The sequence below is a fragment of the Trachinotus anak genome, unplaced genomic scaffold (assembly GCF_046630095.1).
Source record: "Trachinotus anak isolate AG129_WGS33_773 ecotype Australia unplaced genomic scaffold, CSIRO_AGI_Tana_v1 ptg000019l, whole genome shotgun sequence".
NCBI classification, from domain to species: Eukaryota; Metazoa; Chordata; class Actinopteri; order Carangiformes; family Carangidae; genus Trachinotus; species Trachinotus anak.
In genome coordinates this window covers 4,263,985-4,286,563 of record NW_027273870.1, presented here as the reverse complement: position 1 = coordinate 4,286,563, position 22,579 = coordinate 4,263,985, and the positions used below count along the sequence as shown (strand labels likewise).

The 22,579-nt window shown below is 39.9% G+C and overlaps 1 protein-coding gene across 1 annotated transcript; it reads right to left on the bottom strand.

Moving 5' to 3' along the window:
• Positions 1-81: 81 nt before the first annotated feature.
• LOC139636546 (adhesion G protein-coupled receptor E5) lies at positions 82-14,256 on the bottom strand. The gene is made up of 17 exons (XM_071504701.1): positions 13,723-14,256; positions 10,711-10,788; positions 10,140-10,289; positions 9,908-10,033; positions 8,370-8,513; positions 7,983-8,026; positions 7,568-7,678; positions 7,290-7,443; positions 6,988-7,107; positions 6,687-6,886; positions 6,356-6,523; positions 5,628-5,822; positions 4,464-4,681; positions 4,106-4,264; positions 2,967-3,135; positions 2,660-2,761; positions 82-2,116 (listed from the first exon to the last, which is right to left on the bottom strand). The coding sequence occupies exons 1-17, from the start codon at positions 13,754-13,756 to the stop codon at positions 2,075-2,077; spliced, it is 2,214 nt and encodes a 737-aa protein (XP_071360802.1). The 5' UTR covers positions 13,757-14,256; the 3' UTR covers positions 82-2,074.
• Positions 14,257-22,579: the final 8,323 nt, after the last annotated feature.

Here is a 22,579-nt window from a genome sequence, read left to right as displayed (position 1 = left end):
ACTTTGTATGTTCCTACCTACCTCTGTCTGTCTGTCTGTCTGTCTGTCTGTGTATCTCTTTGCTAATAAACCACACACAGATTTTCAGATGAAGTAGAAGCTTTAATAAAATTTGTGTCACATAATCTTTAAAGAAAACAGTACCAAACAAATTGTAACAAAACAAAGTAGAAAAATAGGCTCATATACCTTCAAACTAGAACAAATATAGTATATTCTAACAATAAGAATCTTACATTCACAAAATGCTGCATATTGCATGTAGCTTTTTCACATAAAAATACATTTTTCAATGCATGAATAAACAATATCGATCTTCACCAAAAAAAAGTCACGCTTAAGAACCAAAGAACAGTTTAGTTGTTAATAACCAACACATACATGGCAAAGGAAGAAACGATTTAAATACAAAAACAAACAGTACAGGACAAAACCAGACAGATCAATGATCAATGTCTTTGCATGATCTGATCAACTTCTAAAAGACAGAAAAATAGAAAATTTATAGGGTGATTACAAGTAAACTGTTCTGGTTCTGCAAGTGGGACTGGTTAACAAGTCTTCTTGATTATTCCATGCACCATGTGAGCGAAGATGTGCTGGACTATCATACGGACAAAGGAAAAGTGCATAAAATAATGAAACTCAGATCTGTACAACTCCCATTAGACCTCATCGAAACAGCTGAAGTTCTACTTTTAGGAATGTGATACCTTTCAGTCACTGACAATGTACTGAGGCACAGGCTAACGGCTACAATAAGAACATGTTAACAAAACGCAATTTCATCCCATAAACACTGTTTGATTGCAGGAAGCTGCTGGCTTATCAGCAGGGTGGGTCTCTTTTAGTGAATTGTCTAAGCAATCACTTTGGACCAGATTTGTTTTGTTGGTTTACAATATCAAAAATAAAAAAACTTCACATATACCAGTGAAAAAAAGGCACAGCTTGATAGAAAACCAAGATAGATTATTCAAAGATAGCCACAAGTGCTTTAAAAAAATCACTTATGTTGTTAAAAAACAAGAAACCACAGAAGCAGAAGCCCCCATGGGCTTTGCAGGAGGAACATGAGGGAACATTATGGCAATTTATGGGTAATTTCCATCCTCAGTCAGATGTTTCTTACCATTACAACTTACTGTTAAATACAGTACGTGGAAACAAATATTTTCTGTGAGGCTCCCATGAGTAAAAAGCACCCCCACCCTTATTTTTACATTAAACATTTATACAAACTACAGCGCAAACTGTTTTCATTAAACATCAAGAGCAACGCTCATATTTTCTTGTCGTCTACATAACGTAGACTTCATAGTCTGCACTAAAAAATAAATACTCTATATCAGTATCACTTTTAACAACTCCAAAGGGATTACAGCTTATATTATGACCGTGATATGTTCTGGCTGAACTGATAAGCTACAAAAATATTTTCACTTTCACTTACTGAGTTCCTGAATAAAGACTTTCAGAGGTTGGCTTCTTTTTGCCTGCTGTGACAATAACATTTATGGGATTAACTCACACCAAAATAAAAATTCAGTCATTATCAATACAACTTGATCTACCATTAGAGCGCTGTATAATATTTTTGATGTAGAAAATAATGAGGTATACATGCCAGACTTTGTGACGCACAATGCAAATCCATGGTTACATTCAGATGGTGGTGGTTTGTTGGATTTTGGTGGTTTTTGAGTTGTAAAAACTGGTCCCATTAACTTCAATAGGGTCTGAAAGGCCTGAGATGTAACCACTGAGCAATCTGGTACAGATCACATATGTCGAGAGCTCAAGCAAGAAGTGGTGTTTTATTTTGATGAATTCAAAGGCCCGAGCAGATAAAATACTCCCTAGTATTTCTCAATTTCCCTACCATGTTAATTTTGAGGTTAGGAAAACGCGCATTAAATTGTTCTACAAACACAGTTTAAACTTGCATTATGGTAAATTAGTAATGACTGAATTTTTTTATTTGAAGTGATCCAAAAGGGCTAACTAAGCCCAGCCAGGCCAAGGGGTGATATTCTGTCTTTGAGGAGGGGGAGGGAATAAATAACACAGCTCTTCATATTTGGGATTCTCCGGTGTGGTTCCCGCTCCGAGAACCCTGAACAAATACAAATACACACAAGTTAGAAAGATGTATAATGTATAATAAATAAATAAATGCAATGACTTTACTCAAGTAAAAGCAGCAATATCTCAGTGTAAAAATACTTCAATGAAAATCCTTGATTAAGAGCAAAAAAGTATTTCAAGCAAAATATACTATAGTATTAAAAGTAAATGTAGTCAAAATGAAAAATGAGTTGACAATGCTAATATATATATATATATATATATATACATATACTATTATATAAATATTGAAGTAAAATTATTGATAACTGTTCAAGTATATGTGCTTCATGTACTGTTTGATGATTTCATGTTTAACAATGCATCATATGTCATAAGCTGATCGTATATTTTGTACGTAAAATCAGAATCTTTTAAATGCAGGTGTCAGATTTAGTGGAGTAAATATTTTACATACAGTATTTACAGGATGTAGCATAAAATCATTTCAAAATTGTACTTAAATACAATAGCTGAGTAAATATAATTGTGACTTAGAGATAGTGATAGAGTGGGATCGCTTCATGCTTACTTGTGACTGACTACTGGAGGGGTTGGTAGAGCTGAGGTCTGAGTATCTCTTCTTCTGTGATGGGCAGATGCAGGAGAGGAAATGGGCGTACTCATCTCTCACCTGCAGTGGGCAGCAGAACATCAGGAAAAAAAAATCCACTGCTGGAAACTCAAGTTGACATCATCCACTGTCTTTTGTCATTACTCATTCTTGCCGTTTTATGTTTAAAAAAATGTATTAATCTCTGTCATAGCCTCATGGATTTACTCCCATTTCCACACACAGTGACATACACACACATACCCACTCAGCTACTGTATCCCACCTGTTTAGACAGCAGGCAGTGCATGACAAACACCAGCGCCCCTTGCAGGCTGTTGAGAATCGTGAAGATATATGCCACGACTATGGTGCCATCAGAAAACAGGAAGGCCCCAAACACCCACATCAGACCCAGTATACACATCTGGGCTATAGCTGTCACTGTAAAAGCTCTGCAGGGGAAAAAGGGAAGACGGGGGTGGGGGATCAGAGAAAGGGCAATAGATAGAGAACGAAAGAAAAGATTAAGATGAGCTGAAACTCAAAGATGACTCAGTTACCACTGTAGTGTCTGGAAAGCCCCTGAGACATAGAAGGATGTAGAAAAGGGTCATGGGTGCTCAGGAAACAGCTACAGAGGCAAAGCAACTAATTATAAAAACTAGAGGCAACTGAGGAATATTAAAAAAATATAACTTAAAGGGGGAACAGTTAAAACAGTTTCTGGCAATGTTATCTGCATCTGACCCTTGTAGAATCTGGTGAAGTGTCCACCTTATTCATATGAAAAACTAACAATATACTTCACACTGAGATACAGTGACGATAAGTAGCATTTAAAAGTCTGACGGGTTTTAATTCCAGTCCCTCAGAATTAGTGACTTTGTTCCTACACTCACCAACTCTACCAACATTTCATCACTCTGACAAGGAGAAATTTTTGGATGGGATGCTAATTTCTTTCCACTGACAGAAACCACAGAAACAGAACACCTCTCACTCGTTTGCTTTTAGCACAGGAAGTTCACGTTCCCGATTCCCTTAAACTAAACTGCACATCACTGATCGATTGTACAGTGTCAGTCTACGTGTGGAGCAAAAAGTGAGCATGGTGCAGATAGACAGGGTTGGAGGTGAGGTGAGGTGGGGGGGGGGTGGCTTCAGTAGCACTCTATTAGAGAGCAGAGAGAGAGTCGGTGCTATGAAAACATTCCCTACACCCCCCACCCCCCCCCTCCTCACATTCTTTCCATCCATGCATTTCTCAATTCCCTAAGCCGCCTCATTTGACCAACATACGTTTTTACTCTGTGTTTGATTGCGCAGGGGAATACGTATGGGTGAGATTACTTCACACATTGCAACAGCAAGAGAGGACACACAAAAAATCCACACACAGGAAAATAAAACACACAGACTGACTTGATTTTGCGTAGTTCGGAGAGCTCTGGGTTGAGGCTGGTGAACTTCTGGGCGAGCTTCCAAACGGTGATGATGAAGAAGTAGACGTTAAGGATGATGATGAAGCACACAGGGCCGTAGAAACTCCAGATGAGACCGTTCTTCAGAGACAGCCAGCAGCTGGTCAGGAGGAAGCAAAAACATGTGCATCACAGCAGCTCTATGTAATCCACTGATGCAACTAGTATCACACAATCAATTATGCAAACACAAACATACATACACACTTTTTTTTTCTTTGTGTCTTTTTTGTTCTCGTTTACACACCATACGGACAGTTCTTATTTCTGCACAATGCATCCTCTCCTCACACACTTACTACTCGTCAGTGCCGTATTGCTTTGGTCTGCTGATGGCAGATACAATGACGATAACAAGGGGCACCCCATAACCAGCGGCAAATAGGTAGAGAGGCCGAATTGTGGCGTTGAACACCTGGACCACCATACGGTACAGCTGCACGCCTTCCAGCAGCATCCAGAGGAACACTCCCAAGAAGAAGTAATGGAGCAGAGCCGCAACAAACCTGCAGCCGCCCTGTAAGGTGACATGACAAGATCAGAGAGGAGGAAGTGTGGGATTAAAACTTTCTATGAGATCATTTACTTCCCATCGAGCCTCAGTAAGACTACGGTCAAATTAAATGAAGAGCAATGGTGGAAGCAGGAGTTAGAGCCTTTACTTGAGTAAATCACAAGCATTATAAATAAAAGTCCTGCATTCAAAATGTTTTGAGTGCAAATGTGTTAGCAGTCAACTGTAAGATATATTTCATTCAAATATTGTTATTGACTTATTATTATGATTATGATCCTCACTATTATCATGATTAACACCTAAAGTTTGAGCAAATGTAAAATATTGTAGTAGGTTAGGATGCTGAATTTAAGTACACCACATACCATTGGATGGTTTAATCTGTAAAGATGCAGAATAATATATGATATATAATAATATACAGTAAATTGATTACATGTTTTGTACGTGAAATCCTAATCTGCAAAGTAACTGAAATGTTGTGGAGAACAAGTAAAAAGTAACATAAAATGGAAAAACTCAAGTAAACTACAAGTTCCCCAAAACTGGACGAACACACAGTTACTTTCCACCACTGGATAAAATATAACACATATATTTTTGTTCTCCACTACTTCAATATACACAGACAAATGTACTATTTGGCCACTTTTGGATCTTTTCTTTTCTTTTCTTTTCTTTTCTTTTCTTTTCTTTTCTTTTCTTTTCTTTTCTTTATTTTATTTTATTTATTTCTATGCCTCTAGATTAACACAATGGTGTTTCACCGTGTTGTTCACTGTGTTGCTGCAGCAACGTCTGATTTCAATATAGCAGGGAGCTGAGTGGAACAGATCAACCCACTGTAAACACTTTAATGAAATTACATTCGCATTCACAATGAGGTCAATCATCAGATCACTGCACTCCACGTGACTGAAGTCAATATTTGCTTTAACAAACGTACCACAGGTTTAGTTTGTGAAATGCCTGCCAGGAAGACGACGTCAGCCACAAAGAGGCAGATACAGAGGTGCAGGTGGATGGTGGTACGGGTCCCTTGTATGGAGCGGCAGAACTTGAATGTCAGGATGCTCAGGACCAGACACAGTATGGAGATGATCAACCCTATCTTGCCCACCAAAATGAGCGCAAAGGGGTGCTAGAGGATCAGACAGGTCAGATCCTGATGTGAGTGACAGGACTCATAGGGTAATCATTTACACCATTATATGTGTGTGTGTTTACGATGGCATAGGAGAGTGAGGGGGAGGACACTCCTCCAACTCCTGAGGGAAATATCTGGATTTCTACACACATCACACATCAGCTGCTAGCAGCAAAAATGGAAACAAGGTTAGTGAGAGTGAAACGAAACAGTGATGCTGCAGGGAGGAAATGAGCTGAAAAAGCCCTGCCGAGAGACATTACTAGGAGATACCTAGCTGTTATATTATTGTAAATATTGTAAAATATATTGGTTAGTTCCAATTTAAAGTATCTGCCGCTGAGCCATAATGATTTTATTTATTACTGAATTTCTTTTCCTAGTCATGACTGGAAAGTTATTTAAGTCATTGCCAGTAATTAAAAAAAAACAAAAATATCTTTGTGAAATGGACATTCTATTTTTAAGTTTTTGTGTGTTTGTGTGTCTCTGTGTGTGTCTGTCCATCTGTGTGTGTGTGTGTGTACCTTCATAGGGTAAAGGGCCATGAGCACAGCAAAGCTGCTCAGATGTTCACATCTACACACAGTGTATGAGGCATTGGAGTGCTCTTGATAGCAACCATCTGTGGCCCAGGCCCCTCTCTCATTCCAGTAGGCACAGATGTAACTCACGTTATGGGACTCTTCTGTGTCCTAATGCACAAAACAACACCAACATGTCACAGTCAGACTGTGTGTTTTTATTTCTAATTCATTTTCCATTAACTGCTAACTGTTTTGAATATTGTGTTTAAAATAAGTAACATTCTGAAAGAAGCAGGACAGCACTGAAAGACAATGGGACAGGTGGGACTACCTCTAGATGTCTGAGTGTGATGTTAACAGAGCGGCTCAGATGTTCAGTGGAGGGGTTAGAGACCACAACGGACACAACTTTAGAGAAGACCTGGAAGGAGGGGTCCACACCATCTCTTTGATATTCTTTGAGCTCCTCAGAAGACTCGTCAACTGGGATGTTAAGGTTCTTGTAGCTCAACAATGCTGCCAGAGCAAAACCTGTAAAAGATAATAAGACGTGATAGTTTTTTGTCCACATGAAAAGTGTGAGTTATTTGTCAGTGGAGCAGACACCACCAAACCAGAGAAGAAGAGTTTACCAGGGTATCTTCCTGTCCCAGTTGCTGTTTCCCAATCAATGTCGAGTGCTGCGTTCTCATTGGTCAGATGGATTGGTCCAGTGGGTTGGGTCTTTCCCTTTTTCACTGCAATCTCGGCATCTGTTCAAGCAAATTACCCATTTCAAATGCAAATCTTAACCTGCACAGTTACAGTTAGCTCACGTATTTTTTTATTTTCCACTCTCATCCATTCATCTTTATCATTGAGGGAAAAGCCCAGTGAGAATATACTTTTTTTAAATAAAGCAGAGCTGTGCACAACTGAGCTTATGGACACTTACCTGTCTCAGTGGTCTCCATCTTGGTGAGGTTGTGTTTGAGCTGAGGAGCAATGAGCAGAATGGATTTTTCAACCGTACCAAGCAACGCAGTCACATGTTGGCTGCTCTCCAGGTGACCGGGGGACAGGATGGTCTCGGTCGCTGTGAAAAATTTCTGTCCAAGTTCCAGCACAAAGTAGGGGAAATTAAGAATATTGCATGTGTTTGTATTTGTAAGATTGTGTGTGTGTGTGTGTGTGTGTGTGTGTGTGTTTGTGTTTTGTATCTGGTTTTCTGACCTCCAGTAACACCTCTCCCTGAGCCTTCCCCTCACCAGCGGCACTTGGATTTGACAGGGCCAGACAGCTGTTTCTCATCATGGACAAAATGTTTGCCAGGCCTTTGAGTGACTGAGAGACAGAGACAAAGAGAGGGAATAATGAGACTATTCAGTCTGTCCTACACCAAAGTTCACATATGCTAAACCCTGCAGGGCCGCCGGGCGGTCTACTAAATGACGGAAATGAGCTGAAGTGCTCTTCAGCAGGATACCGAGCCCTGATTTGCTGGACTATAACTGATCATGCACTCTCAGCTGCATAAAGGGGAGCAAAAAAAAAACTCTGTATATAACATTAATTAATTTTATTTATTTCTCAATGTTGAAGTTTGTCCATTACACAAATAATTTTGTATTAAAAACATGCAGCTTACCTGTGCAGGCCCGCTATCAACATTGAAGCTGTCACAGCTAAGCTCTAGATGGAACAGAGCAAGAAATTGCAGTCATCAAACCGTGTGGGTTTCATCAGAGTGTGCAGTAAATGAAAGCAGAAGAGTGTTGATAACATCTACATAGCAAAGCAGCAGCACTGAGCAGAAATCACCTCTTAAACCCTGTGAGAAACAGAGTCGATCATGAATCAAATGAGTCACCATGGAAAGCAAACTAAAAGCAAGTACTCACAGTGAACAGGAAACTGGGGCTAAAAAGACAGATACTCTCTACGCAATGCACAAGTTTCAAGAGGCTTAATATGAGGAACATGAGAAAATAAAAGCCATGAAATGCACATTGAATATGAAAAAAGTGATACTAACCTGAACATGGTGTTGTTTTGTTGTCGTAATTGGTGTGTCCTTTTTGACATTTGCACCAGTAACTCCCATTAGTGTTCTTGCACGTGCCTTTCTCTCCGCAGATGTCCTCTTGGTTAATTTCAGCTTGCTTGCATTCATTTATGTCTGTGTACGGACCGAGAGCAGAGACGTAAGTAATGACTGACCAGTCAGACATAAATCTGAATATAGCAGGTGTTGCTTTAGCCTGTTATGGAACAAACATGTCTGCAATGTAACTGGGGCACGGTCGTGTTGGCAATAGGATCTTTAAGACGGGTTCTGTCGTGACATTTTGACATTTCAAGTTAGTTTGGGTTCAGCCATAACAGGTCATGTAAATATGTGTTTATTAGTTTGCATTGTTTACAATGCTTCAGTACTGAGCTGCTCAGGTTTTTGAGTGTAATAGCCACACTCAAAGTCTGTTACAAGTTCTTCCTGGCTGCACCCACAACCTTCCCGATCTCTCGCCAAGAATTTTTTCGTTGTTTAATCTGTTTCTGTTGTTGGGGATAACAGGTCACACTTTTGGACAATGTATCTTTGAAGACATTCGTGGTGCTGGGCTTAGTTATAAGCACAAAAAAGTGAGAAAAACACTTCTGTGAAATAGGAAAAGCTTAAGAACTTAAGGCTACATCCACACTGATATGTTCTCATTTTAAAATGCTGTTTTAAATTTAAAACGATCTCCAGCCAGACAAGGATTTTAGCTGAATATCAATAATTGTTGCCACCCGCATGGTGGTGTAGTGTCCACTCTGCAGTTGGTTAGTTGCAGAAAGTAGGGACTTTAAGCAGATATGGTTGCAGGGACAGCTTTGTCATGACGTAGATTCTGTCCTGACACTTCCTATCATTGCAACCCAACTGTCAACTATAGGAGAATGACTGGATGTAGACACTTCGGCTGAAGTTTCAAGACAGAATCTACATCATATACGTCATGCCATAGCTGTCCCTTCAACCATAGCTTCTTAAAGTCCCTAATACTACGAATGAGGAACAGCAAAGGCAGCTGTAGCATTCAAATGCATAATTATAACTGCACAACAGCTGCTAGCAAAAAAGACTAGCATTATCCATGTAGGATTGATCACTGGTAGTTTTGACCAATAAGACCCTATCAAAGAGCAAATGTTTCCACTCGTCCAGACTACAGTGCAACCCCCTAAAACGGACCAGCAGCATTACCAAAAGTTTCCGTTTCAGGGTCTCAAAAACTAGAGCCGTGTGAACACCAGACATAAACATAGCAGAAGTGATGCATTTTAAATAGTATCCATGTGGAAGTTCAGACCCTGCGCACTTTCACACCTCTGCAATTTGCTAAACCAACATGTGCTTTCAGCATGCTGGTCAGATTGGCTATAAACATTGTCAGAAGCGAGATGGGCCCACTGTCTCCTTTCATGATTCTGTTGAGTATGTTGTTTTGTGATCTCGACAAACTCCCAAAACAGCACCACTCCACCTGAACTGAGACGTGTAGACACACAAAACAAGACAGTGCTCACCTGTGCAGCTATTAGGGTCATTGCTGACGTTGTTGTACCCAGAAAGACAGGTGCACTTGAAGCCCCCAATCAGGTTCTCACAATTAGTCCCATGACCACAGATACCAGTAGTACACTCGTTCTCATCTGACAGAAGTGAAGACAAAGGTAAGAATGATTGGAGAGACAGTCACTGGCCACACAATCTCTCTCTCTCTCTCTCTCTCACACACACACACACATACTCACGTACCTTGGCACTGTCCATTTATGGCTGTGAAATTAACAGCCCCTCGAATGTTTTTGAACCCAGACTTGCACTGACAGTAGAAGCTGCCTTCGGTGTTGAAGCAGTTTGTGTGTTCTCCACACTGTTCTAAGGCATGCTCGCACTCATCCACATCTGTAGATTTGAATAAAACACAGAGGTCAATGTATAACAAAACACGACATTTATGTGACAGTGTCTTAGTCAATAAGTAGTTAATTTGTCATTTTCATTTTTTATCAGACTCTCTTATCAATTCTGTCTTCCAGCTCTTCTGTCCACCATGATTACCATTCTGAGGTTACAGCGCTGCTGCCTGAGCAGGGCACTTGCATTTCTTGTAGCTGGTTGCTTGAAATCGTGGTGATATAAGAATTTAAACCCTTTTCTACTGTTGTTTTCATTGCAATTGGCCCTGGATATGAGCAGGATAAAATGCCTAAAATGGAAACAGCAAGCGGAGTGTTATCACAAAAGCTACATTTCTTGTAAAACTCCAGTAAGAGAGGGAGGAGAGGGACAGTTAAAATCGGGACAAATCATGGTGGATTATTACCAACACAGTCACGGCCTTCTGTGTCGTAGCCCTGTTTACAGCCAATTGCAATGCACTTCCCCAGCATCCACATTAAGCCTGTGGAGAAAGAGAGAGAGAGAGAGTCCAGTTAGTTTCATTTTGCAATTAAGGAATAACCACACCTGCTCTTTCTTTAACTTTCATTCAACCGGGAAGGCCCTAGTTGGACACTTCCAATGACAACATTTGCCCAGAAGATGCCTCTGAGCAGTGGATACTCAAGTTGGCCTCAAGTGCTAATTTACAGGTGCTGTTAACATCTGAGTAGTTTTTCTTCCCATGCTATAAGAGAACACCACACCCAATTTTATTTTATCTTATTTTTTTTTTTTGAAGCATCTTCTGCTTTTATTAATGAGCTAATAATAGAGTTTTCACAGGAAATGAAGGGAGGGAAGGGGAATGGCATGCAACAAAGCTCTCCAGCCAGTCTCAAATCAAGGTCATTCATGTTCAGAACCCGAACCCCCTGGGCCACAGAGGGGCCCCCAAAAACAAGTCTTTATCAACCACTGCAGGATGGAAGGAGGGCTCTGCAGGAAGAGGGAAGCTGTAGTCATCTTGGACTCACTCCACACCACTAAATACAAATTTCTGTGTTGCACAATTGCCTTCTCATACCTCCAAACCTCTTCTGGAAGAAACATATCTATTGATTTTTGTAGTCATTACATACAGACCTGAAAATATGGATCATTGTGTGAGCCAGAAAAAAAAACAAAAAAACTCCCAGCTCGCTCTCTTGTGCCCCCCCCCCCAAATCACAATGAGCCCTCTGTTGTTGTGTGATGGGGCTGGAGCTCCCACAGTAACACCACTTTAGGAAGACCAGGCAGAGTTAGACGGCGACAGTGAGTGTGTGAAACAGTGTGACTGAGTCTAAGTTTATCACCAAATTGCTGCAGACAGAAACAAAGCCCGACTTTATGAGCAGCTGACCTTCATTCACCAGTAAGCACAGTGGTGAATAATAGTTTGCCTGTCACAGAAACTGTCCTCTCTGTGCGCCTCCTCTCTGTCTCACATTTCTTTGTGAGCTGTAAGTGGCATTTCTCTCTCTTCATGCTGCATTGCATTTGGGTCTCACAGATAGTGGAAGTTACACATTCAGACAAAAACTTCTCACCTTGCTGCAAATTCTTGTTTATGTTTCTGTGTCCTATATCACATGCACTGTAAGATATAACATGCTCTATCTGAAGAAAAAGTGTGCAGGCAGCTTCATATAAAATAAGAAGCTGCAGTTCCTTTTATATGCCTAATTTCACTCTGTAAAGTAAAGTTTGCTAATAAGTGCAGGCTTAGGTCAGTTTCATGTTTACTGCTCATGACCTGTTTAAACTTCTGGGCATTTCTGCTGCCGCTGACCTTTGCAAACACAGCACTGAAAAAAATAGTTCCTTTTTCTGTTTGTGTGTCCCTGTTGCTTTGACACCTTGGTGCTCAGTAAGCATACAAAATTGCAATAAATATTTTATTGATTCAGAGTAAAACAAACAATGGAGGGGCTCAGTTTGTGTTAGACATCCGAGAGGCTTAAACGGACACTGAGGCGTAGATCACGAGCAGCCGCTCAAAAACTTTCCTCTTTAATATTGTCTCATATTGCGTGTCCTCAAAAACACTCTTTCAAACTTAGATGACATTGTTTGAGTAACTGCTGAACTGTTTTTGAGCTCTTATTGACTTTTGATAAAAAATAATCTTGATTATTAACACAGCCTATAGGACATCTCCAAACAGTTTAAATCCAAATATATACATATATAAATGTAAAATGTTATTATTATTATTATTATTATTATTATTTGGACCACAAAGTGGCAGTGCAACAACTTGTAAATACAGTAACACTGGCATAATATCACTTTAGTTGAAGTTCTTAAGGAAACAATAATTTGGTTGCTGTTAGGAAACCAAACTGTGATATGACCATTAAATAAAATACATTATATTAATATATAATATATAATATATATCAATATATTACTTTTTATATTGACATACATTTTTCATGTATTTTGTTTTACCATTTTCATAACAGATTTCAGGCAACAGGAGGAGGTCCTAGCGGGGGTTCCCCGGAAAAACAGGGAATAATTTATTTTCACTATAATTCCATCCATAAATAACACAGTGACAGAATGTATGACTGTTTTGGTCATAGGACTCAAACACTTTCTGTAATAAAACATCTAAAAGCAAGTCAGAGGGGGGGCCCCGGGAGAAAATCTTATATGACGTATGTCCTACATAGTATACATATGTGTGTTAATTATGACATGGTCAACATACAGTTGGTTTTATAATATCTCTAAAAATATAATAAAGACTTGAACTACTGTTATCCACAGTGTACTACAACTATTCATGATGGTGGTGAGCCTAAATCCACCAGATTTAGATTTGAAACCACAAATAACAACATCCTACTGAGGCTTGTGGTTAACTCAGAACAGGTTTATAGATTATTTGAATGTGATTATGACCATGATTATGATTGTGTGACACCAGACTCTGTCACAACTAATTCAGGCTTTGAGTTTATTTAACTCCAACTCGTCAGTGCAGCCAGTCCGGTGACAGAGGTTTGATCTACACAGCAGTCACTCTGACCTCTGTTCACACATCACAGCAACAAACACAGCTGCAAAGTGCTTGTTACATTACTGATGCTGCCCACGTGAATGTCACCCCTTCTACTATCGAGTTTACAAGCTGTGACCAGTGAGAATAGTTACCATATTAGCAGAGATTTGGAAATGGAGGCTATTCTACTGAAGAGATACATGTCACTGACTTTTTATCTCCACAGCTGCTAATTGTGAATAAAAATCTTGGTGTCAACTGACATAAAAAAGTCTTACACAATGTCTAAACTTCCCCATCCTTTTTGTTTCTTTTTCTCAACACACCCATTCAGTCACACCCATACATACACACACACACAAACACACACAACAAACGTTGTGCTCTCATTGATACACTTACCAAGAATAAGCAGCTCCTTATTTCCAAACTCCATGTCAAAGGCAAACAATTACAGCAATGAATTAATTTAATTACTGGTTGATGTCCAAGAATGAAAATTTAGGTCATCTCACAAAAGTGTTCCGACAACACTGTAGTCCGAGGTCAACAAAAATCCACAAAATATGAGAGGAAAAAAGAACAAAAACAAAAAGTGTACAAAATCCTTTTAGTAGAGTAGATCTGTGGCAGGAAAAGTAACAATGAACCTTCACCAGCTTTCTTCCTCCCTCAGATTCAGACTCAGACTCAGTCTGAGCATGCCTCTCTCTCTCTCTCTCTCTGCTTGACTCCCCCGCCCTTCTCTCCCTCTACCCTCTCTCTCTCTCTCTTCTTACCCTCTCTCACTCAGTCTCTCTCTCCTCCTCTCTTATTTGTGTGGCCTTGTCTCCCTCATGGCACTCTGTCTTGCTGTTTTCTTTCACTCTATATCTTTCCATGTGAACACATTTCTCACACTGGCACCGTATCACGTTGCAGGCACAAACCGTTGCTCTGTCTACACCGTCTTTCACATTTTCCTCTACGCTCCAGTGGGCTCTATTTCAGGAGCTATTCACAACACTCTCATGAGAGATTGAAAAAGAGAAGGGGGGGGGCAGAGGCTGTAGAGAGGCCAATGACTAACACTCAGTCTAAACAGCTGCTGTTGTACTTGAGTTTTGCCAGTAAGTAATCTTATATCTGTTCCCCTGCTCCCCCAATTCCTACTCCATCTCCTCCTACTTTTTCTTCTTTCCCTGATCAAAATTCAGCCCTTCACCCAATGCCAGTGACAAACCTCCTGAATCTAGTGATTTAACAGATTTAACATAGAAATGCTCTACATTTAAGCACTGGTTCCTTGGTTTCACCCAAAAACACCCTTCCAATTTCTAATCTGATATTGTTGATTTTTGATGTGATCAGCTTTAGCTAGCTAGTTGAAGTAACATTAGCTCTGTGAGTTGGTTGAAAAAGTTGCTGGCAGCTGACTTTGACATGTTTTCAGCTGACTCATTTGACTGACGCTAATATCCCGGTATATGAGTTAGCATCTTCACCAGTTAATGACTCAGGCAGGAGACGCGTAAAACTAATCCTAAAAAACAGCACCGTTTTTCTAATAGCTCATTCGATAGATTTATGTTAGTGCTAACTTCTTTACTGAGAAAAGAATAGACTAACTACTACTCCTACAATACCCATGAGCCTCAGGTGCTATGAAGAACAAGCCAGTCATATTCATGAATCAGAAGAGTTGGAAATATGTTAACAAAATTAATTCAACTGATACAGACTTGGAGCAAAATGATTTTAGCAGCAGGCTGAGTTTTCAGTTTTCTGCAACAGTGTAATCTTTAGTTAGTGCCTTACGTGGCAGAATTTAAAGCTTGGTGTTTGGATGTCTCTTGTCAAAATGTAAGTTAGGAGTCCTGGTCATCTTCTCCCCAAAATATGTACACAAGCTTTGACCTTTGACTTTTTTTTTCTAGAAGAAGATATTGTGTAACACAGGTGTTAATCATTTGGAGTGGTGATAAGGGAGAGTTTCATGCCACCCACTAATGCTCCATCTGTGAGACGCCTGACATTGCAGTAACAGTGAGACGAACTTTTAATTCAGTCAAAGTCCAACTTGTATTTTTTTTTTATCTTGTTCAAACAAAACGCTACTTTCTTAGCTTAACACAACGCACTTAATATTGTCACAGTGTGGTTTCACTTTTCACGTTGCAAAAGAAAGGACTTTTAGAATGAGAAATAAATGTAACAATGCTAACGTAATGCTGTCTTGAGTAACACTGAAAGTCAATGTGTGTAACTTCCCAAATCCGATCCCAGAATAGAGCTGCTGATATTAAGCTCACCTGACATGGTAGCATGTGCCTGTGCTAGTCATTAATTTTTTAATTTTAATTTTTTTCATTATCATTATGATAATTTGTTTGTGGGGTAATCACCTGTAACCCCGCTCAGCGTGCTTGGGCAGCTGAAGTTAGAGCTCATAAACACACAGTTTTGTCCTTACACTTTTACGCTTGTATTTTTGGTTTTGCAAAGACTGATGCAAAGACTAAAAACACAAAACTTAACACAAGTGTGGCAGGTGAAAGGTGCAGATAATTGGAGTTTATCTGATGCTATCGCATTCAGTGGTGGTTGCCCATGTGACCTCTCTTCCTCCCTTCAGTCTCTCATTGAGAGGGCCAGACATGTGGAGACAAATGAGCAGACACATGGAGACAGACAAATCACCCGCACATGCAGGCAGAAAGACAATGAGAGAATGAAAGTTCAGCATCTGGTAAACAAAAAGCTAAATAAAAGCAGACGCATCTTGCTAACAAGGCGCTGCAAATCTACTATTAAAACTTGAAATTTGTGTTTCCATATGGAAAGGTCCAGTCAGTGTGTGTGTCTGTGTGTGTGTGTGTGTGTGTGTGTGTGTGTGTTAAATCGTGTTGGCAGCCACTGAACATTAATCCCTCATGCATTTGATGGATGTCTGCCCATTGTGACTAATAGTCATCCAAAAGGAAAAACTGCATGGGAAAAATGCGATCTGTCAGATAGAGTGTTATTTATACGAGGATGGAACTAACAAGTAGCAGTTATCATTACACAGTCATGAAGAAGCTGTACATGTGGTCACAGTGAGCCCTAGGTTTGCTTTCTCGTTATGACCTGCATGTGTTCATGAGTGTGTGACACACTGTCATTTGATTAAAATAGCTGAACTGAAACCTTCCCTGACCACCTCTCCATCCTGACACAGTACTGTGCGTATGCAAATATAAGATACAACTGGAAGCAACTAGCTGCAAGTTCCCAGACATGAACACATGTTGTGTAGATTTGAAACACGATAAAACTTGAGATTTTTTCCCTGTCATCGTCCAATTTGTGTCCTGACCTAAACTTTAAAAGCATATGTCCACGTTGTGCATTCGTGTAAGATCCATTCTTACATTTGTGTTTGTGTGTTTGTTGTGTACATAGTAATGCTTGCAAGTGTTAGATCATGTTATGGCCATTTCCAGGTGGGAATTTACTGTGAACTTCACACTAATGCTCCACACTAACAAGTCAAACCAATACTGTGAAAGAGGAACTTTGCACTAAAAGCACACAATAAAAAAAATTTCTCAGGGCTTCTTTGTTCGGGTTTCTTTACACATAGAGTTCATCTTACACTATGAATCAGAATTCTCAGTCTGTGAAAACAGTATATATAGTTTCTGGAGACAGTTTTCGATTCATGCTTCGGATTTAAAATTTAAAAAAGGAAGTCTCCATAACAGACTGAAGGTGTGGGGTATTAAAGGGCATTTAGGCATCAGAGCAGTGAGTGGCAGTATGGAAAGTCCGGTTGTCTCTGTTGCTTGTAAATTCCCAAGACAATACTTTTTTGCAGTTCTAAATGACTGGATTTCTGGATTACCTCTTTAATTTAATTTAAAATCCAGAATAAAAAGACATTTATCAAAGCATGAAGCAGGTAGTGTTTCATACTGCTACTGTGTTTGGCTGTTGTCATTGCCGTTACGCACGGTCTTCATCTGGGGGATGAAGTTTGCTCTGTTGTCAAGCAACTGAACTGATGTCACAGATCCATCACCATGACAACTAAACATATGCAAACCGCTGATGGCTGAAAACTTTGCAATCAGCTAGTAACATGTAGCAATATAAGAATCTACAAGACATCTACAGGACATTATGGTTTCTAGATAAATGAAGCAGCCATGTTTTTGGCTCGATGGTAAAGTGTTTCTTTTTTTTTATCTGGGTTTGAAGGTTTTATCGAGGCAAGTATCACTTGAGCTGTGCAACAGCGCAGAACACAGAACATCTGATCAAATTAACACCATGACAAGTGTGTACTGAGTGAACTGAAGTAATGTGGCAATTTCATGACCCATAGCTGCTGAACTAAAAACACATACGCTAGAGAATAACTGGATCGGTTTGCAGTGTAATAACTAGTGGGCTTCCAGTGTGTGTGTGTGTGTGTGTGTGTGTGTGTGTGTGTGTGTGTTCATGCTCCATACAAGAGCATTTGTGGTTTGCTTTTATGACCAAATTCAGGGAGAAAAAATAAAACAAAGATGCATAAAGAAACCCTCCCTCCAGAGCTAAATTGCATGTCATAATTTCATCTATAAAATGATTAAAGTCAGTGGAGAAGTTACATGTTAGTATAGTATGATTTACAATCAAAGAGAAGGCAGTATTTTAAATCACTGCTTTTCAAAGCAAGGGTCGCAACCCACCCATGGGTCATGGGAGAGTTTGAATGTATCCCCAAGAGGTCACTGATGAATGAAGTATTAATCAGCTGTTGTCAGCTACAGGCAAACGCTCAGTCAAATACTTTACAGTCCCCCAGCTGCCCACAAATGTAGTCTCACTTTGAAAGAAAGATTCTTTATTCATTCCTTAAGCTCTAGTTGAGGATAAAAGAATTCATCGTCATGGCACACTGTATCTAAAAGCTGCTTCAACGTTGCATCAGGCTAGTGTGGTGGAAAGTCTCAGAGCTTTATGATACTGACAGATGTATAAACGTTAGTGCCCGGAGCCGCTGGCGCACACACTCACAAAAACAGGATCTTTCCATATGGAAACGCAGTCGATGGATCATAATCACACAGTTGCAGTTGCCGTTTACATCCTGAGACTCAGTCGGGAACAGAGACAGAAAAAGCTTTGGAAAAGAACTTTGGAGCTTTTCATTGGTTTTTAACCAACTCTGGTCAACTCTCTCATATTACTTTATTTTCCATGCGTCAGTGGTGGAAAGTGGAGGAAAGCTGACTCTTGATTGAAGAGTGAGGAGATTCAACTTTCTGTGTTGCCATCCACTCAGTTGCCACATCCTCTGTCCTCCCCCTCTCACATCCTTTTCTCCTCTTTTCTCTTTCGAGTGTCAGCACGTCCTGTATGTTGACTTTTCTAATATTTCTTTCTTATTTACATCTATTTCTATTAATTCCTATCCCTGCCAGAGAGATGTAGTGTCTGTAGTCTAGCTCTGCTGCTCCAGTCCAATACTCTTAACTCTTAACCTAATACAAGTTCATGAAATTAAAACAGGGGCAAATGTTACAAATTGCATTGGGTTACAGAGAGTTCATGGGTAGTGGGTTGTGCAGCCTTAGTGAAAATGTACAGAATTGCCTCAACATTGCTCATGTTCATATGTTTTGTTTTGTTTTTTCTAGTTGAATTACTGTAAATGGGCAAATAATCATATGTTTTCATATGTCACTATTATTGATGGTGGGTCACTACAGAACTATTAATTTAATGATTTATATCCCAATGATAGCAGTGACAATAATTGCAAAGAAAATAGCTGATTTCATTCATTCACAAAATAGTTTTTATTTTGTTAAACATTTTGTAACAATAAAGAGGATCATTTCATTTCCCCGACTAAACCACACTAAAACATATATGTTGTTTGCTGTGACAAACACATAAGGTCATGAATGTTGTGTTTTGTACATGTTGTACCAAAGTTTCTGTCTGTGGCTTTCGATCAGTCTGAACGCCTCCCTCTTTCTTCTGCTTTTATACCACGTATTTTTAACCAGAAGTGCTTCTCAAACTTTTTCACAACCTCAAGTGGCTTCCTTCTGACGCCACAAACACCAGTGATATAATGTCACAAGGAAGAAGAGCGGGCCAGTAAAAGTGTGTTTGCACTATGTGTGATTAACATGGCCTGTTTTGTGGTTTAAGTTTCTAGTAAAGAGCTCCAAAGCCATGATTACAGACCAGCCTGACAGTGGTTTGTATTAACGGTGCCCAGCAACAAGCAGCAGCAGCCTCTTTGTAGCCGGATGGAACTGTCTGTGTTTTAATGTGCAACCCTACTTTTAAGTCTGAAAAACAAATATAGTCAGAAAAAAAGCTGCTTGTAAGAGAATCAAAATTAATTCACTGAGCACATCAACTTAAGATAAACCTTAGTGTGTCGTGTCTGCTGAAGTCAATCTAAGGCAGGCGTTGAAAATGGTGTGAAAATGCGCAGCTTTACAGCCGAGAATAGAAACAGCAGAAGCAGCCGTGTGTAGACGCTCACAGTGCACATGCAATCTCTGATGCAAAGGATGAACCAACATTTACCTACAGTATAGAGGCATGTGTGTCTGTATTAACCAGCATTTTAATACAGGTCCATCACAGTTTACAAAACAATCAAAAATTTCAACTAGAAATTTCTTATAGGGCCTCATAAAATTGGTGTGATGAACATGTATATGGCTATTTACACATCCAGCAGTTACAACATTATCATTAGTTTGGAGTTGTGTTTGTGGTGACCAGGTGAATGTCAGTTCCCCTCCTAGCCCTGTTTTCAGTCTCCACAAACTGAGGGGAATCTCTAACTTTGTCTCTCTGCGGTTTAGTTCTGGGCAAAAGCCCCAAAAACAGAAATCTATTTTTCCTTCTCATCTCTTAATTTGTCTTGTGACCCCCTGAGGGCTCCTGACCACTTGGTTGTGAGCCGTCATCTCTGGTGAATATTAGCACTGATTGGTGATTATTGTGTCATATGCCAAGGTTGAGCTTTAAGCAGCTTCATATAATATTCATCCAGATCAGATGGAAGGCCAGAAAAATAGTCCCTCAATGCAGCCTATAGTATTTCCTTGTTTGGCCCAGGGCCTACTCCTTCCTGTCAGCAGTTAAACCCCATTTCCACAGACTTCCTCTCTCTGGACATTCGACCAATTAAACACCAGTTTCAAACAGAAACATTTTATTAACACGATGCGAGATCAGATTTAAAGCAGTGTGTGATTTGATGCCGACACAACAGACTCTACATGCCGCTCTGTATCGCCCCATCAGCCTGCCTTCCTGGAGAAACTGTTGTTATAATGCTGCCACGCCGCAGTGTGTCCGAGTTCACCCAGTGGAAACCATAGCAACAGACTTGACAGGCGCCCCCCTTCCACCTGTCACTTCCTGAGGAAGCTCTCACCTCATTGGTTCCTTCCTGAATGATCTGATTTCCCCATATTATCACTGCAGGGCCAAAAGCAGTGAAACTTTTCAATTATTACTGGAATATAGAGTGCAAAGAAAAATGAATATTTGGGAGCATGTTTCTTTCCTTGTGCATGACTGATACAGCCAGAAGACTGACCTGTTTTTTTCTCTCCTGGCCTCTTAAGGCTAACATAAGCAACATGTGGTCCAGAGTAAATGTAGCACTGTTGTGTACTCCTACAGTAATATAAACTAATGTAATGCTTCTGAAATTGTGACAAACTATCTGTGTGAGTGTGTGCGCAAATCCTATTTCTGGAACGTCATCTGAACTGCTATGAATCTCTCTGTTTATATCAGACTCCATTAGAGAGCATATGTCCACGTCTAGTTAATATGTATACAAAGGCACACACAGAGGAAGAAGGGGAGCAGATTTAATGAAGTACAGTTTCCTCCCTGTCAATGATACATTCTTTCTGTCTTTTCCACCTTGGTGGTTCCTTACCACTCTAAGTTAAAAATGTGTATGGATTTCCCCCCTTTACTATCCTCTTATTTTGTCCCTCCACCCCTCAGCCTGTCTGTGAAGTGAGGGGGTGGAATGAGGTGACAGAGGGCAGATGTTTCCTTCCCAGCTTTGAAGATGCTTGTAAAGATAGAAGGAGGAAGAGCGGTAAGGGTAAAAGCCTGTTACCCGGTGGAGGTGGGGTGTTTTACGAGGGGGGGCCCAACCACACACAGCAGACACAGGCTTAGCTGTGTAATGGTAGCTCTCTTGCCAATCTTCTGCTGCAGCCACAAACCCTAAATGTCGAGCTAACACCTCATTTAGGCAGAGCTGCTTTGAATTTTTTGTAACCAGTTAAACCATCAGTGCGTCGTTTTGCAACATGGATGTTTGATCAAACTGAACTTTGCCTGTTCACAAGGAGTTTACAGTCCATATTTACACAGAGGACGTTTTTTCTTCCTTTTTTTTTTTTTTTTTTTTGCTTTTTTTAATAAAGGATGACATGTAGTCATCTGGAAAACAATAGCTTGTTTGACTGTGCACTGCATCTGTCCCTCCAGTTGTTAAGGGTGTGAGGGCTCAGATTGCTTTTCCTTGGCCGGAACACAACATGTCTGCTTTAAAGCTACATATTGCCATCATGTGGTTAAAGTGATGCATGTTTCACATGTAAAGGCATTCACCTGGCAAAACATAAAGGGACTGTACAAAAATTACTTGGGTTGGGGGGGTTAACCATGATTCACATTTTAAAAAAGCAAGGCCCTCCCTAATTATGTGGAAATTTAAAGTTCCCCTCCAGACAAGTTTTTAATTATGTAAAAATACTATTCATACTTTGTTCAACATTTGTTTATGTTGTTTGTTAGCTTGTAACTGGCAGTGGCTGACACAGTGTTAGTGGTTTAGTTAATGCAAACCCTTGCTCTTTGTAGTGACAAGGGTTCAGGTTTATTTTGCCCACCATCCCCGCAAGTTGACAGGATTGGCTCCATAGGTTCGTGGCGTATTATACGCTGGCTGACTGAATCCATTTTTGTGAGACTGTCATTGGTTCACTTAACTTCCAGTGTGGAAATACTTAGTTACAGCGTTGGCTTGCTTATTTTAGTCAGGAAATGTCTTGCTTGTAACATATAAAAACACAATATGAACATGTTAACAACGTTAAAAACTTGATTCATCAGTTTAAAGTAAAATAGGAAATTTGGAAAATTTTGCTTTTCTGTGTTTCTTAACATTTACATAGCGGGGCGTCCTGTTAGCTACCAATTTTACAAATAAAAGTCTGTTTATAAGATGGCCTCAAATCATCTC